Below are 17721 nucleotides of genomic sequence, written 5' to 3' on the forward strand. Positions count from 1 at the left end.
CCAACCTCAGGGTGCTGCACAGAGGCCTTCAACAAACTAACTGCGCCACTGTATCACACGGTACATAGAATATGCAACCTACACCTGGCAACAGGTAAAATTCTAGTGAACTGAATCTTCTGCCCATGAGATCACACACACAAACTGAAGGCACTCATGAAAAGTAAATGCCCACAACTAGGAAATATGACACAACCAAAATATTAGTAGAAATAATCATAAGGGTTTGAGATGCTTAGGCATGTATGTGATATGTAAAAGAGCTGATAGCCTTATTTTTAAAAAATGATAAACAGTGATTGGGTGAAAATGTATTAAAACTGTTGGGATTTATTGTAGCAATGGAAATTCAGTATATAAAAATGGAAGCCTGTTCACTCTAAATTCAGACTACTTTCCTCATACATATAAAGAATGTGTCATAGGTGTTATTTTTAAATCTCTCTATTCATACTCACTTTATTTCACCACATAGGATTTTCCTTTGGGTTTACCTGATGTTATTCCTTTAAGATGCTAAGAAAAAAATGCACATATTTATATTAGGAAACTGATTTTTTTGTTGTCGGTTTGACAAGTTTATTGCCAAGTTGGACAATGTTCTAATATCCTTCCATATTCTTAACCTGCTTAAAATAAAGTTAGAAAAAGTTTGTTTTCTGCTACCTTACAATACAAAATAAAGAATTGTAATTCAATTCAGGATATATATATTTTTTTCAGTGTTTGTAAACAGATAATTTAACAGTGCCCTTTATACTTTACAGAAGGTGAGGACGATTTAAAGAAAAATTGACCTGAAAATGTTGGCTTTTCTCTGCCATGGGACCAGATACAGTAGACAGAAGTTAGTGGATGTCTGACGTAGGTTTGTATCCCCCAGGCCATATTCTTTCAAATAATTTTAAAGCTGCAGCAACATGTCCATAAAGCAGTAAATTGTGCTTATGTACAAATGTAGTAAAGCTACACATCATGTCCAATATATAAACTTTTATGTTACTTTCTTTACTTTATTCTGTAACAAAAGCCTTATGATTTTAAGAGGGGTGATTTGGTCCCATTAAGACTTTTGGATTTCATCCCAAAGGCATGCAGTTATTGGCCTGGTATAAATGAGAGTGGTGAGTGCTTGCACGTCCCACTGACATCTCAACAATGGATGGCTCCGGCCTTACATCTGATGTTGCTTGGATAGACTCTGACTGACTTACAACTGATGAAAATATTAAAGCAAACTTTAGTTTTTGCTGTTCCTAATGGTTTTCAGCTCTTAACATTTCTGTAACCTTTTCACATGAATTTATAGAGTCTTCCTGTCTGCACAACAATTCTAAGAAACCAATATAGATTTTTTATCCGGTTTCCAGTAACACACATAGATAATGTACATAGGTTTACAATATGCATTTCATTGTAAGTGAAAGTTAATATAGAACATCAATGTGTTCTCTTTAGCCATCAATTTCAGCTAAATGTCATTGACGCTGATGTCTCATTTCTTGTACCAAACAAAACATATCTAGACATTGTTTATGTTTACCTGGAAATGACTATATTAATCATACCTCAAAACATCACACTCACTTTTTTTTTTTTTTTTTTTTTATTTATTTATTTATTTATTAATTTTATTACAATCAATACATAGCAATCAAGTTTTTACAAAAAAAAAAAAGAATTATGCTAAGAACAGATCGATCCCCACCCTTGAGAGAGAGAGCAAGCCAAACGGTGTAAAATTTAAGGCTTTTAAAAATACCTAAATCAACAAATTCTCTGTGCTTTATAAAATCATTTCAAAATATTACTGATTAGATCCTGCCATGTTTTGAAAAAGTCTGCACAGATCCTCTAACTGAGTATTTGATTTTTCCAATTTTAAATAATATAACACATCAGTTTCCCACTGACTTAAAGAGGAGAGTTTGGGTTCTTCCAGTTTATCAGAATAAGTCTGCGTGCCAACAGTGTAGTGAATGCAATCACAGTTTGTTTGTCTTTCTCCACTTTAAGACCCTCTGGAAGAACCCCAAACACAGCTGTTAATGGGTTAGGAGGGATTGTGAGTCCAAGACTGTCTGAGAGGTAATTAAAAATTTTTGTCCAGAATAATGTTAATTTGGAGCAGGCCCAGAACATGTGACCTAGTGAGGCTGGGGCTTGGTTGCAACGTTCACAGGTTGGATCATGCCCTGGAAACATTTTGAGAGTTTTAGTCGAGACAGATGTGCTCGATATATAATTTTGAGTTGTATAATTGTATGCTTTGCATATGGAGCTTGAGTGAATTCTCTGCATTGCTACTTTCCACTCCTTTTCTGATATATTAATTGAGAGGTCATTTTCCCAGTGTCCTCTTGGATCTTTGAAAGGAAGGGATTGTAAAAGGATTTTATATATTGTAGAGATGGAGTCTAACTCCTTGAAATTGAGCAATAATTTTTCCAGCGTGGATGAGGGTGCAAGATGAGGAAAATCTGGAAGGTTCTGTTTAACAAAGTTCCTGATTTGAAGATAGTGAAAGAAATTTGTAGCTGGAATGTTAAATTTGGAACGTAATTGTTCATAGGATGCAAAGACGTTGTCTATATAAAGGTCTCTAAGCAAGTTAATTCCAAATTTTTCCAGATATTAAAAACTGCATATGTTTGTGAGGGTTGAAAGAGGTGGTTCTTTTGCAGGGTGCCACAGAAAGAAGCTTCTCCGTCTTAAAATGCTTTCTACATTGGTTCCAGATTCTAAGTGAGTGGAGCACAATTGGGTTATTAGTGTATTGCCGATAACGTGTGTTTATTGGAGCACAAAGCAAGGAATACAAAGAAGTACTGCAGGATTTTACTTCTATTGCGGTCCATGCCTGTGTATGTTCTTCTATTTGTGTCCAGGTTCTTATCGACTGTATATTTGCGCCCAGTAATAAAACTGGAAGTTAGGTAGAGCCATGCCGCCTTCTGCCTTTTGTCTTTGTAGGGTCGCTCTTTTGATGCGTGGATGTTTAGAATTCCAAATAAATGAGGTTATTGTTGAATCTAATTGCTTAAAGAACGATTTATTAATGTATATTGGTATGTTTTGAAATAAAAAGGAGCTTAGGAAGAATATTCATCTTAACAGTGTTAATTCTTCCAGCTAGTGTGAGATGAAGGGTTGACCATCTATGCAAGTCTTGTTTAATTTTTTCCATACAGGCGAAATTTTTTGATAAAGAGCTTTATGTTTACTTGTGATGTTTACCCGAGGTATTTAAACTGTTCTGCAATGATAAAGGAAGGGTGTCTAATCTAATATTATATGCTTGCGAATTCACGGAAAGAGTACACTTTTATTCAGATTAATTCTGAGACCAGAGAGCTTTTGAAATTCTGTGAGTGCTGCTAAGACTGCAGGCACAGAATTTTCTGGGTCCGATATATACAGTACCATGTCATCTGCATATAATGAGATTTTCTGTTCCAGTCCTTCTCTGCTAATCCCCTTTATCTGATCAGTATTTCGACAATGTATTGCCAGTGGTTCAATGGCAATTGCAAACAGCAGTGGTGACAAAGGGCATCCTTGTCTTGTGCCACGTTCTAGTTTAAAGTAGTCTGAGCAAATGTTATTGATGCAAACTGAAGCTTCTGGGTTAGTATACAGTAATTTAATCCATGCACAAATGTTCGGGCCAAACCCAAACTTCTCCAAAATAGTAAAAGGTATTTCCATTCAATCATGTCGAATGCTTTTTCTGCATCCAATGATAATAATATTTCTGGGGTGTTTGATTTAGTTGGTGAGTATATTACATTAAACAGGCGTCGAAGATTTGAAGATAAGTGTCGGCCCCTAATAAATCCAGTTTGGTCTTGTGATATTATTGAGGGAGCACTTTCTCCATCCTTCTAGCTATGATTTTAGAGAGTATTTTAACGTCGTTATTCAGAAGTGAAATTGGTCTGTATGATGCACATTGTAATAAGTCCTTATTTTGTTTTGGAAAGACAGTGATTAGTGCTTGGCGAAAGGTTTGTGGAAGAGATTGGTTATCTCTGGCTTCTGTAAATGTTGCTAATAGGAGGGAGCTAGCTGAGCGGAGAATTTCTTGTAAAACTCTGCAGGGTAGCCATCAGGGCCTGCTGCTTTTCCACCTTGGAGTGACTTTATAGCATCCAGTAATTCTGATAATGACAGAGGTTTATCGAGCTCCTCCACACTAATAGCGTCAATTTGTGGTATCTGTAATTTATCCAGAAATGCATTAGATTGTATATTGTCTTCTTTAAACTCAGTAGTATATAGGGATTTATAGTAGTCTCTAAAAGTGCACATTATATTTTTGTGTTCGATGATTTTATCTCCATTCGTGTTAGTAATTACGAGATTGCGTTGCACTTCTTGCTTGTGAATTTGTTGCTAAAAGCTTATTAGCTTTCTCTCCATGTTCATAATAATGATGTCTGGATTTGTAAATTAGTTGTTCGGTTTCTTTAGTTGTCAAGAGGTTTAATTCTGAATGTAGAGCCTGCCTCCTCTTATGTAGAGTCTCGCTTGGTAGTCTGGCATGTTCTTCATCTATTTTAGTAATTTCGCTTTTATCTCTGCTACTTTCTTCGCTTCGGATTTATTTCTGTGGGAAAGATATGAGATAATCTGTCCTCTTAAGAAGGCCTTAAGAGTTTCCCAGAGTGTTCCTGCAGAGATCTCAGGGGATGTATTTGTCTCTAGAAAGAATTCAATTTGTTTGGATATAAATTCAGTACAATTCTCGTCAGCTAATAGAAGCGGATTGAGACGCCATCTGCGGGTGAGTGTATGGGGCTTAGTAATTTCAGCTCCAAGATCATCGGAGCATGGTCTGAAATAACAATAGCATCGTATTTACAAGATTTAATCTTAGGCAAGAAGTTATTATCTATAAAGAAGTAATCAATCCTTGAGTAGCAATGATGTACTGGTGAGTAGAAAGAATATGTTCTTGAATTTGGGTTTAAAAACCTCCAGGGATCTGATAAGTTGTGATCAGTTATAAACTTTGTAATTATCTTTGCGGTGTTAGTTGCCGTTCCCCCTGTGGAGGAAGTCTTATCTAAAAGTGGATTTAGAACACAATTAAAGTCCCCAGCCATTATAAGTTTATGAGTGTTCAGATTGGGAATGGATGCAAATAAATTTTGTATAAATTCCTTATCATCAACATTAGGTGCATAAACATTTATCAAAATCATTTTACAGTTAGATAAGTCTCCCATGACCATCACATATCTCCCTTCAGGATCCAATACTACATCTGATGCTACAAATGGTACTGTTCTATGTATGAGAATTCCCACCCCTCTAGTTTTCTTTGTAAAACTAGAATGGAACATTTGGCCAGTCCAGTCTTTTGCAGCCGGAACTGATCCTTACTTAGTAAGTGGGTTTCCTGTAAAAATACTATTTTAGCATTTAGACCTGTTAGGTGAGAAAGTACTTTCTTTCTCTTTAATTCGTGATTCAGGCCTTTAACATTCCAGCTTACGAAGTTAACTGTCCCATCATGGAGACACTGATTCTGAGTTTTTGGTGTCATATTATAGTCTTAACTGGAAGTGAAATAGTTTAGGTCTTAATTTCCTATTCCCCAAGAGTTGTTGCCATGCAGCTTATTATTACGTTGATAGTTATAATTATAAAGATTGAGATGATAGATTAGATATAGATCAAGCCTGCTCTCTTTCTCTTCCCCCCTTAACCCCCCACCCTCCCTTTTTGCCTCCCCAGGTGAGGCTAAAACCCACTTCATGCAGTCCCAGTCCTCTGACATACCCAGAGACAGAGCACGTCCAAAGCACATCAAGCCCCCATGCAGTGGCGCTTTAAGGTTAAAAGATAGAGATATCTGTTACCAATATAGTCTTTAAAAGAGGAAAAAGAAAGAAAAGAATTTTGCACTTAATATATATATATATATACATATACACATATACATATATATATATATACATACATACATACATACATATAATCTTCATCAATTTTAGTGCATTAAGATGATATCCCCAGATAATAAACCCAGGTGATGGTGTTAAAGATGTGTCCAAAACAAGCATAACAAGTCTTAATGCAGTAATAGCAATAACAGCAAACCAAGGGTATGATATTGAACAGTCTCATTTAGGGTACACATGAAATAATTAGAAAGAAAAAAAAAAGAGGAGGAAAACGTAATTAAGCACAATAAAACACAAACATTTAGCGCCCTAGTAATACTAAGTAATGATAAGTAATAAGTAAGTAATAATAATATAAGAATATGAGAATATATGCTGATAAAAAACCCGTATTTTAAAAACAAATAGATCAGACAGTAGATTATTAATCCTAGCTTTATCATTTACCGCCATGACTCACAATTATGTATCAGAATAGTCCCGGGATCAGCTTTCTTAACTCATTTTCTGCCTCCTCCTTGCTAGCGAAAACATAGAAATGCCCCTGCCATTCCACTTTCAGTTTTGCCGGATACAGGAGGCCGTATTTGACATTGGCTTGCCGTAGCGCTGTTTAATATTATAGAAGGCGGCGTTTGATAGCTGTTGCTGGAGAGAAGTCAGGGAAGACGCGAATTTGGCAATCTTCATATATAATATCTTCCTTTTTTTTCCTGAGGAGTTCCATCACCTCTAACTTAAATGATAATCGTTCAAAACGGACTATAAAAGATCTTGGTCGGGTCTGACGGTGTTTGATCGCGTCGCTGTAAGCCGCTGCTATCTCAGATTCTGCTTTAAAGTCGCCCCCGATTATTTTAGAAAAAAGTTCAGTTGCGAATTTCACCGGGTTTAAACTTTCTCGATTCTCCGGCAAGCCTTCAATTCTGACATTATACCTTCTATTCCCATCTTCTAAAGCAGCCAGTCTGTCTCCAAGTTTTCTCACTTTTTACTTAATATTCTGTGAAACATATTACCGTACAGTTATTATTTCTCACTTAACATTTTAAATCAGTTTTGAAATTTCAGCAAAAAATGTTAAAGGAAATTGGAGTGAGCGTTCAGCTTATTAAATTTGAAATGTATTCAATTTTGAGGGAGCATGTATTCCATCACCAGTTTTTGTATTTGTGAATCATTTCACATTGTGCTGAACTAGAAAAACACATATTGGACAAAACTAGTCAATCCTTTAAGCTCTCAAGTTGGCGGTGTCCCAAACATTAACTGAAGTGCACTTCATTTTCATCAGACATAGCCTAAAACTGGCAGCATCACAACACAGAAACATAACAGCTTTGGCTATCATAAGCATGGTTTTAATTAAATCCCTTTTAAAGCTTTCCTAATATATACACATATTTATGAATGGGAACGGATGCCAGTTTGCTGCAGGTACACTGATGCACACAAACATACTCATTGTTACCAGGCCAGTTAGAGTCTCAAATTAACTTAATACAGTGTGTTCATCTTTGAAATTGGAGAGGATACTGTAACACCAGAGGGAGTCTGACGTAGTCAGAGAGAGAACAAGCAAATTCCATACAGACACTAATTGACCCAGAAATTGAAACCTGCTATTTGGAAATGTGAGACAAGACACTAAATAATTTTTTTTTTCTCTCCCAGTGCTATCAGCTGGCCAGATCTTAGTTCTTATTCTCTGTCCAGGGTTGGTTCCTTCCTTAAGTCTCACATTGCCATGATTCATTATGGTTCCTCACTACCATGTACCAAATAATCCCAGTTATGAAATGAATGCAAAAGTTCAAAATAATTTTTCTAGAAATCAGGTTTTGACCAAATTTAATGTGAACATCTCCCTTCATCTGGTGCAAATATTCTGGACAACTATATAGTACAGAATTTATGATCAACACTGTCATTCTGATTTAATAAGCTGTGAATTTTAAAACTTCAGGTTACCGGTCATTGTTGCTTACATCTCGTTAACCTTTCAGATAAATGAGATCCTCCACTATTGACATTCTTTCTATCCCAGAGACATCCTTTGTGACTCTTGGTGAGAACTCACTCAGCTTTGTGATTCTTGCTCTCTGGTTCTCTCTCTCTCTCTCTCTCTTTTGCTCCAGGTCTGTCTGTCTGTCTCCATAAAGACTTGCCTCTTCCCTCTTCTATTTAAATCTTATATTCTCACTGCATTCTTTTATTCAACTGTACTGACATACTGTATTTGCAAGTTTCTCATCTACTTCATTACACTAATCTATTTTATTCTATTCTTTATTCAATAAGTGCACCGTATATTTAAAAGTTTTGCATTGAATGTTTATTTTCAAACATTTTCTTGTTTTGTATGGAACATACCTTGTGATGTTTTATAAACGGCGCTATATAACATAAGGATTGAATAAATGACATTTGTTCCCACCGATTACTGAAATCATCCGTATAAATTAGAATCTGGAGATTCAATTCAGATTTAAGCAGCTATTCATTAGAATGGAACCCAAAAAGAGGACTTGACAGTATGACACAAAATTTAGCTCCCTATATTTTGTAAACCATAGGTATAGCATGAATTACCAAAAATACAGCAAGAATTGTACATCATTATCCTTAGTTATGTACTTCATTTACTTTTGATTAACAGTATTTTCCAAGACAATTATCTGAAACTCACCACATTCAGGAATGTTTATGAGAACATTTCATATCCCAAACAACTTTATAACTATATTACAATTACTATTGTTGTAATATTAAATGAAATTGAAAAATGTTCAAAATGGCAATAGCTGAGTTCACTGATTGATTAGATAGGTTCACTCACCCTACGCACATCCTTGCCAAACGTCTCACTGTAGCTGGTGCCAAGGATCTCAAATTGGACATGTGGATTAGATCCATCATCACGAAAATCCATCATTCCAGTTAATCCATTAATTCGGCCCTATTAAAATCATAAAGTATGAGAATGCAAGTAGGTAACAATAAATAATATGTCTCGTCAACATTACTTTTTCCATCATAAAATTGTGAGGTACTTATCCAAACATATATTTCATGACTAAATATTATAAATGAAACCTGTGGAACATCTTTCAGCAAAATGTCCTCTTGTATTGCTTACACTGTGCTAAATGATATTGAAATTAAGTAAAACAAGCAGGATATATGAGCTGATACCAAATTTACCGGAATGTAAACCACAACTGCTACTTCTGATATGCTGTGTGATCTTCAGTACGCCTTCAAAACCCAAAGTAGTTCATTTGCCCAGTCATCTAATTTCTCAACCTGTTGGTTTCAAATTAGAATTGTGAGAAGCAAAAGTGTATCCCAACAATAATGTCCACAAGGCAAACACCACTTTCCATTCACCAATACTTACACATTCAGAGTCTCAAATTAACTAATGAACTATTTTAGGTGGGTGGGATTTTAAATATAAAGACACACTAACACTCTACTTGCAAACTAACTTACAAGTGAATATTAGAATATTAGAACAATCTAGACAAGAACATGCCATTCAGCCCAACAAAGCTTGCCTGTCCTGTCTATTTATTTTTTTCAAAATAACATCAAGTCGAGTTTTGAAGCTACTTGGTAGCTTATTCCTTGTGTCTATCGTTCTTTGTGTAAAGAAAAACTTCCTAATGTTTGTGTGAAATTTACCCTGTGTCCACATGTTATTGATGAACTCATTTTAAAATAACAGTCCTGATCCACTGTACAAGTCACTTCATAATTTTAAACACCTCAATCATGTTTTCTCTTAATCTTCTTTTACTTAAACTGAAAAGACTCAGCTCTTTTAATCTTTCCTCATCATGCAACCCCTGTAGCCCTGGAATCAGCCTAGTCGCTCTTCTCTGGACATTTTCTAGTGCTGTTATGTCCTTTTTGTAGCCTGGAGACCAAAACTGCACACAGTACTCCAGATGAGGAATCACCAGTGCGTTATAAAGCTTGAGCATAACCTCCTTGGATCTGTACTCCACACATCGTGCTATATAACCTAACATTCTGTTTGCCTTCTTAATGGCTTCTGAACACTGTCTGGAAATTGATAGCTTAGAGTCCACTATGACTCCTAAAGTGCAGGAACAATAGAAATGGGCACATAAAATCAAGGTTTATTTGATAAAATATTCAGTAACTAGCATAGACGATGTCTATATTAATGTTTTAAATTATATTTACTTGACTAAATAAGCTGCTTTGTAATGTTCATTTAATATGACATATGACAGGGTGCCTCTAGAGGAGCTGTGGTATTGTATGAAGAAGTCGGGAGTGGCAGAGAAGTACATATGAGTTTTACAGGATATGTACGAGGGAAGTGTGACAGTGGTGAGGTCTGCAGTAGAAGTTACGGATGCATTCCGTGGAGGTGGGATTACATCAGGGATCGGCTCTGAGCCCTTTCTTATTTGCAATGGTGATGGACAGGTTGACAGACGACATTAGACAGGAGTCCCCGTGGACTATGATGTTTGCTGATGACATTGTGATCTGTAGCGATAGTAGGGATCAGGTTGAGGAGACCCTGGAGAGGTGGAGATATACTCTAGAGAGGAGGGGAATGAAGGTCAGTAGGAACAAGACAGAATACATGTGTGTAAATGAAAGACAGGTCAGTGGAATGGTGAGGATCAAGGGAGCAGAGTTAGTAAAGATGGATGAGTTTAAATACTTGGGATCAACAGTACAGAGTAACAGGGATTGTAGAAGAGAGGTGAAAAAGAGAGTGCAGGCAGGGTGGAATGGGTGGAGAAGAGTGTCAGGAGTAAATATGTGACAGACGGGTATCAGAAAGAGTAAAAGGGAAGGTCAACTGGATGGTAAGGAGACCAGCTATGTTATATGAGTTGGAGATGGTGGCACTGACCAGAAAGCAGGAGACAGAGCTAGAGTTAGCAGAGTTAAAGATGCTAAGATTTGTACTTGGTGTGACGAGGATGGATAGAATTAGAAATGAGTATATTAGAGGGTCAGCTCAAGTTGGGCGGTTGGGAGACAACGTCAGAGAGGCGAGATTGCGATGGTTTGGACATGTGCAGAGGAGAGATGCTGAGTATATTGGGAGAAGGATGCTAAGGATAGAGCTGTCAGGGAACAGGAAAAGAGGAAGGCCTAAGAGGTTTATGGATGTGGTGACAGAGGACATACAGGTGATGGGTGTAACAGAACAAGATTCAGAGGACAGAAAGATATGGAAGAAGATGATCCACTGTGGCAACCCCTAATGGGAGCATTTGATAGTTACTACAATTAAAACTTCAAAAAGTAATTTTGATTTTAATCAACAGGTTGTTAGCTCATCTTATATAAATGAAAAATTGAATAATATATGAAGATAGCATGACCTCTATACAAACTTAAGTGTTTACCTATCAACATTTTACTGTTTTAAATTCTGAAAGAGATGAAAAATGTAATATTTATTTAGCAGCAATTACAACAGTGCAGCAACTGTATTCATAACAACATTTGTGTCTGTTTTATTGTCCATGTATGAGAATAAATCTCTTGATACTTGATAAAACAAAAGTATCAACCATAACATTATAAATTATACAGCTGAGAATTCATCCTGCCATTTACTCACTAAACCTGTTTAATCCAATATAATGGAGTGACAGGCCAGAGTCCAGGACAGGTACAAGCTATGAAATGGCTATGGCCAGGGCGATACTCACACAAGATCAATTTAAAGTCTCACAGCAACCTAACATTTACAATGATGAAAGAAAATAAAGTAAAATCTGCAATAACATGGAGGGCACCTGGGAACTCTTTTAGACATTAGCCCAGCCTAGCATGGATTTGAATCTTTAATTTTGATGCTATGGAGACATTTGTGCCACCGTGCTGCCTGTTCAGCATCATACATTTCTGAAATAATTAATTTAGCTGAATTATTCTTTATAATGCAGACACAAATTCCTTTTCAGCATTTCCAGTATATTCCATCTTTTGTTTTCTTTACAGTCAGTAGTATTTAAATTGTTCTACTGTCCCAGAGGAAAAACTTACCTATGCGCTATGACCACTTAATTTTGCAAATGTATGCTGACAATAATAAAAGGCCACGAAAATGAAGAAATGCCTTTTTTTTTGTCTTGCACTTTGTAGATGAGCTGTACAGTAGGTTCTGTACAAACATTAAATTTGTAGCAGCTCAAATACTCTACCTAATTGAAAGAAATGCTAAGAAACAACTGCATCTTCAACTATACAATATATTACTTAGTCAGGTGACACGGTGGTGCAGTGGCAGAACTGCTGTCTCACAACATGAGGCTGGGGTTCCTGTTCTTGGAAGTCCCTGTGTGGACTTTACATGTTCTCACCAAGTCCACCTGGTTTTCCTCTGGGTGTTTTGGTTTCCTTCCACAGTCTTAAGACGTGCAGGTGATGCTGAATTAGCCCTAGTGTGTGTTTATGTGTGTGTCTGTGTGTTCACTTTGTGCCTGATTCTTGCTGCAATAGGCTTCAGCTTCCTTGTGACACTGTGGTTTAGGAAATAGAAACTGCTGAATCTGTTTTTATTTATAGTTTCATATATGGTGAATATCAGGAGTTTATAGACACTAATTGTCTGAGTATATTAGCTACAGTACATGAAAGCTAAGTAAAATGAAATCAATCAATTTAAGAAGTACAGTACATCAAGTAAAAGATCTTTGAAATTTTCATTTTGAGTGATTTTATTTTTTAGCTGAAAGCTGTACACTGATGATCTGACTGATGATCTGTCAGATATTTTATTTAGATGCCCGTGTAACCCTATAATGTTCCTTACAAATTGTACTGAATTTTAATATATACAAATGAAACCCATTAAAATGTTCTAATTATAACTTTATCATTAAAACTTATGAGTGCATATATATATAATTATGTTTAAATTAGAGATGACTGAGTGTACACTGTATGCAGAGTTCATTATCTCCATGTCCTTTGTCATGTGCAATGGTATAGAGTGTCTCTTTTGGGGACTCATTTGAAAAGTGCATGGGAAAAAGATTTGGATATAACATGGCCATCTTTTCCTGTCCCATCCTCGGGACTGAAAGTAGAGATCAGTGAAGCTGTCCCTAAACACATTTCTTCTTGCACTCCTCACCACAAAAAGTAGGCTTCATTTTTTGACCAGATGCAGGAATGAGCACTGGTGTGTGTTTTTTCTTTCCTTATTATTTTTCAACATGGGTTACATGTGGTAATCCACTCCTCTCAAGGGGTGGTGCCTTTTCTCAATAAGTATTTTTCTTTACATCTCTCTATTATTTTAGTTTCATTGAGTATTCATTTCTGTGCAAATGTGAACTGCAATTGATTGGTGTCCCATCCAGTGCTGGATCCTGTCTTAAGCCGAGTACTGCTAAGCTTTTAATAAGCAAAGCCAATTCAAAAAATGATGACCTGGCAGATGGATGCACATCTACATATATATTGTACTACTCAATTCCCAACTATCAGCTCAAAGAGCTCTGCCAAGCAATCAGGCAACAACCTGAACAACACCATTCAAGGGCAGGACATTTTTTTAGAGCTCCAAATGAGAGATCTGGCACTCAGCTTATTCTGCTGCATTCCTTATTTCTCTTGAAGAGTCAGGTAATTATAATTGTTATTGTGCATCATAATCATAATTATAGACTCTCTAATGATGTCTATTGGATTATGGGTATAAAGATAGCACAAGGCCAGTTACTCATGGTGCGTCTCTTATTTTGATGCACCTTAAGAATTTTCTTCTGCCTACAGTGACAACCATTCCTTCAGAATCACTTTTAGGTTTGCTCTTCATTTACCAGTGTTTTTCTTATGTGGCTTGTATATGGCCCATTCTATTCCTAGTTCAAATTTGGTCTTAACTTTCTTCCCAGCATTCCTTCACCATTTGGACAATATATATTTCAATCTATCATTTAATAAACTATTTTAAAATAGCTTTTAAAATGTTGAGAATTCTGATGGATATAATTATGCAATCAAACAAACAAACCTGCAGTAATCAAAAAGCACTTTCCATGGAAACAGACCCTTATGTTTATGCTGAAATATATTTGCCATACAAAACTGTGGCACTGCTAAATTGGCTAGCATTAAAAAAAAGCAATATATAATGTTAAAGTGCACTTATCTACTCTTGGATTGACCCAAGGAAATTTGTATGCTTACAAATGTTTAGATGATCATACTTCTTCATATATAAATTAAGCGCCCACAATATTTTCTTCCATTTATTTATCTGATGATAAAGTGCTGTTACCTTCTTTAAGAAAATGGTAAAAAAAACATTTAGTCTTTAATAATTCTAATTTATTTTGATGTTATAGAATTGTCTTTACTTTGTAATTTTCAATTTAATTAAATCAACCATAAGTTTGTTGTGATCCCTTCAGGATTTCTGCTTTGGTGGAATCAAAAATAACAATGACATTACTTTGAAATCTTCACAACAATAGCAGTAAAGTCATGGGTAAGTGTGTTGTGTGTGTATCACTGAAATACTGCGTCAGTAATTGAAAATAGAAGAGACAAGCAGATTTGTAAAAAAGAAGCGACACTGAGAATAAATCAAAGACAGGAAGAGACGTGGATCTTCGGATGATTAAGCAATTCTGAATTTGCATACATTGAATAATTATTTCATACGACTGCTTTCTTGAATAATACACAACATAAAATTGCATTTGTTAAGTAACATCACTGAAAAATATTCTAAATGTGGCTTGGATTTATTTGAAAAGCGCCTGAAGAGTTTCTATTTCCTATCCACAGGATGTGATTCAAATAAACGTTTTTCTAGCCGTGCCTACAGTAAAATCCTGAACAGAGTAAAGAAACAAAAAGCCTGGCACTACACAAACCTTCTTTGTTAAATTTAAGCAGATATAAAAGTGTGTTATGAGCATACAATTACAAAATTTATTTGCAAAAGAGATTAGTTTACATTCAGTGTGTGATGAAATGCCTCACTCCCTTTCTGACATTGTTTGGGATATTGTAACATTTGATGTAGCGCAGCCACCGACTTGATGCTAATTGACCTGTTAAATTCTGGAAGAACACTATTTTTTCATAATTTTACAGTCTGTCAACGTCATTAATCTGAAATATATCAACTTTTAACATTTCACACATTAACTGTGGAAACATCTTTCTTGGAGGTATGGAGTGTTAACCATCAGAATGATAGCAATGGACAAAGTTATATAAATACATGAACACTATATATGTAGTGTGTGAAGGTTTGGTGTTTATGTACATGGTTACATGTTTTGTGAATGTTTTTTCATATTTTCAATTTCTGTTATAAAAAACTAGCAATTATAAAGCACATCCATGTATTTCAACCATGTTAACACTGTTTAGATATAAAACAACACAACAGAGGAGCTAAATGGCTACTCAAACCAGTGGCATAACTCAGGGACAGGCAGTCAGGGGAGACAGGTAAGGCTCTGCATGAAAAGTAAAAAACTAATAATGATAACATAAAATAAATTTGTCCACTGGTCTGTGCTATAAATTTGTTTTCTGTTGATTCCAATAATTTTGATCATTTTTATATTCAAAATCGCAGAATTTGCACATTTCCGGTTCAAATACAGTGGAGAAACGCGAGATGTGGCACTGATGAGCCTTACCTCACCTCTGACTGGGCTATCCCTCACACACTGGGTTGATGCATGCGATTGCTGTGTGCCTGTTACTCTCTCTCTCTGTATGCCACCAATATAATGTTTGGTGACATGTTAATTATAAACCCTGACTTTCCACAGTCTGGCTAATATGTTTAATGAATGTGTCTGACATATTTAGTCTTGCTGATCAGACAGTATTGTGCCGCACTGAAGGGGGTGGATGTGAGCCCAACAGGTGTTTGTTGCTGCTGTTCTACGCAGAGGCTCCAGGAGCCAATAAGTTAGTGATATCAAAAAGTCAAGTGCACTGCAGCAGTCTATTTATTTTTATTTTTTGCTCCGACTAACTGCCAAAATTGAAGATTATATATCTAAGCTTAAAAATTTCTCAAAACGGGACTTTCAGTCAAAACAGGAAGTGATAAATAACAGAAGACCTTTAAACTAAGGGACAAACGACAACTAGTTCTTTTCAAAAGTAGTGGTACACTTGAAAAGAATGGTTGTGTGGCTGTCCTAAAAGAAACTGCCTTTACTGCTTTCTGTGCCTCTTGTTGTCAACTTGTGACAATGTCTTGATTAACATGGGATATTTTGACTGCCTGCAGTCAGTGTGTAAGTTACTCTTTTGCGTTCATATATTTGTAAATCAGACAAGAAGGAGTCAGTGCCTCACCACACATTACTGGCATAACTATAGGCAGTGCTGGTGGAGCAACTGTGCTAGGCCCATGGGGCTGGGAGGTCCAGGGTGACAATGTCATGTATTGGGTGGCATTTCTGTTTTTTTTTTTTTTTATATATGTAATGTTATAATTAAGTTCTCTGTCTTCAAATGTACTAGTGTTTCATATACTAGTGGATGGAGCTGGGGCCACCATGACATCACCACTCCTGGGCCCTCCTTCAGGCTATTTAAAATAATTGCAAAAGCCTGGGAGTGGGAGCCATTGTCGTTTAAAAGAGCTTTTCTAAGTCTCGCTGTTTATGGTTGGATTTTCTGTTTATTATTCATTTAATTAAATTTCCTTTAGCTGTTAATGTGGACAGTATTGCAGAAGTCCGATGGCTGAAAGTAACTGAAGTCAAGTACAATAGTGAACTACAAAATTAAGTTTACCAAAGTTTCTTTTCTTCTTTCTACAAAGAGTACATTACTCAGGATTTGTTTCTGAAGCTTTGCAAGCGTTCTGTGCACATGGTATCGTTATTTGGTAGCACAGTTGTAAGCAGGCCTCTTCAAAAATAAATAATTACTGAAAGTAAGTATAGAAGCTTAATGTAAACATGAACTAACAGGTACAAATCTTAAATTAATTCTTGTGAAGACCAGATTCTTAGTTGAAATGAACAGTTTGAGCAGAAACAGTTTCATGTCTGTCACTAGAATAATGTCGAAATCACTGTCTTTTAAAATGATTCTCTTATATGTATTTTTTAGAATCTCGTAACAGCTTTTAAATAAACAAACAAATGTGATAATTAAACCCTATTTTAGAGCAACTGTTTTTAAAGCAAATGTCTGTATTTGATGTTATCTCATTTTTTATATGGTTCACTGTATCAGCCGACTCCTGATTTACAGTCAACTCAATCTACATGCCTTTGGGATGCTGTGGCTAAAGTGAAGTAGCACATGCAACCTCCAACAGTAGACAGTGAACGAAGCAGAATGCAAAGCAGAGTATAAAGCAGTAAGGTAGCAAAGCTAACTACTGTCATATCAGGGTGCTCATGGTATTATGGATTTACCAGAGCTCTATTCCAGGCCTCTGATATGCTGTATATCATTAAGTTTAGGTGTTTTGTCACACTTTGTTGATCATGTTTGGAGTGATTTTGCAATATTTATGTTTTTTCCTAGTTATTTAATAATGTGTTATGAGTTTTGAGATGTTACTGTAGTGTGTGCCATTTCTGTAAATCATGTTCCTTGTTCTTTGTCTGTTGAACTCAGAGTTAGAGTTTCTCAATCCTCGCATGCTATTTAGCGGCCGGCATTTCAAGTAAGCGCTGCCACCACATTGTGGTTAAGCCTCCTTTTTTTGGCTCTTCTTTGGATTTAGAATTTTGCTTACTGCAAGTACTTTTTCTTTCATTATTCTTTGGTTAATGGACTTTGGCTTTATTTGTTG

General features: G+C 36.0%; 1 protein-coding gene across 3 annotated transcripts in view; it reads right to left on the minus strand.

Annotated features, from left to right (window-relative positions):
* LOC120539274 (glutamate receptor ionotropic, delta-1-like) overlaps positions 1-17721 on the minus strand; it is a 1446518-nt gene that overhangs the window by 212006 nt on the left and 1216791 nt on the right. For all 3 annotated transcript variants that reach the window (XM_039769204.1, XM_039769195.1, XM_039769212.1), the window contains one exon: positions 8752-8871. In XM_039769204.1, coding sequence (XP_039625138.1) covers positions 8752-8871 — 120 coding nt within the window. The remainder of the gene's footprint in view (positions 1-8751; positions 8872-17721) is intronic.

This window comes from Polypterus senegalus, chromosome 1, assembly GCF_016835505.1.
Source record: "Polypterus senegalus isolate Bchr_013 chromosome 1, ASM1683550v1, whole genome shotgun sequence".
Lineage (NCBI taxonomy): Eukaryota > Metazoa > Chordata > Cladistia > Polypteriformes > Polypteridae > Polypterus > Polypterus senegalus.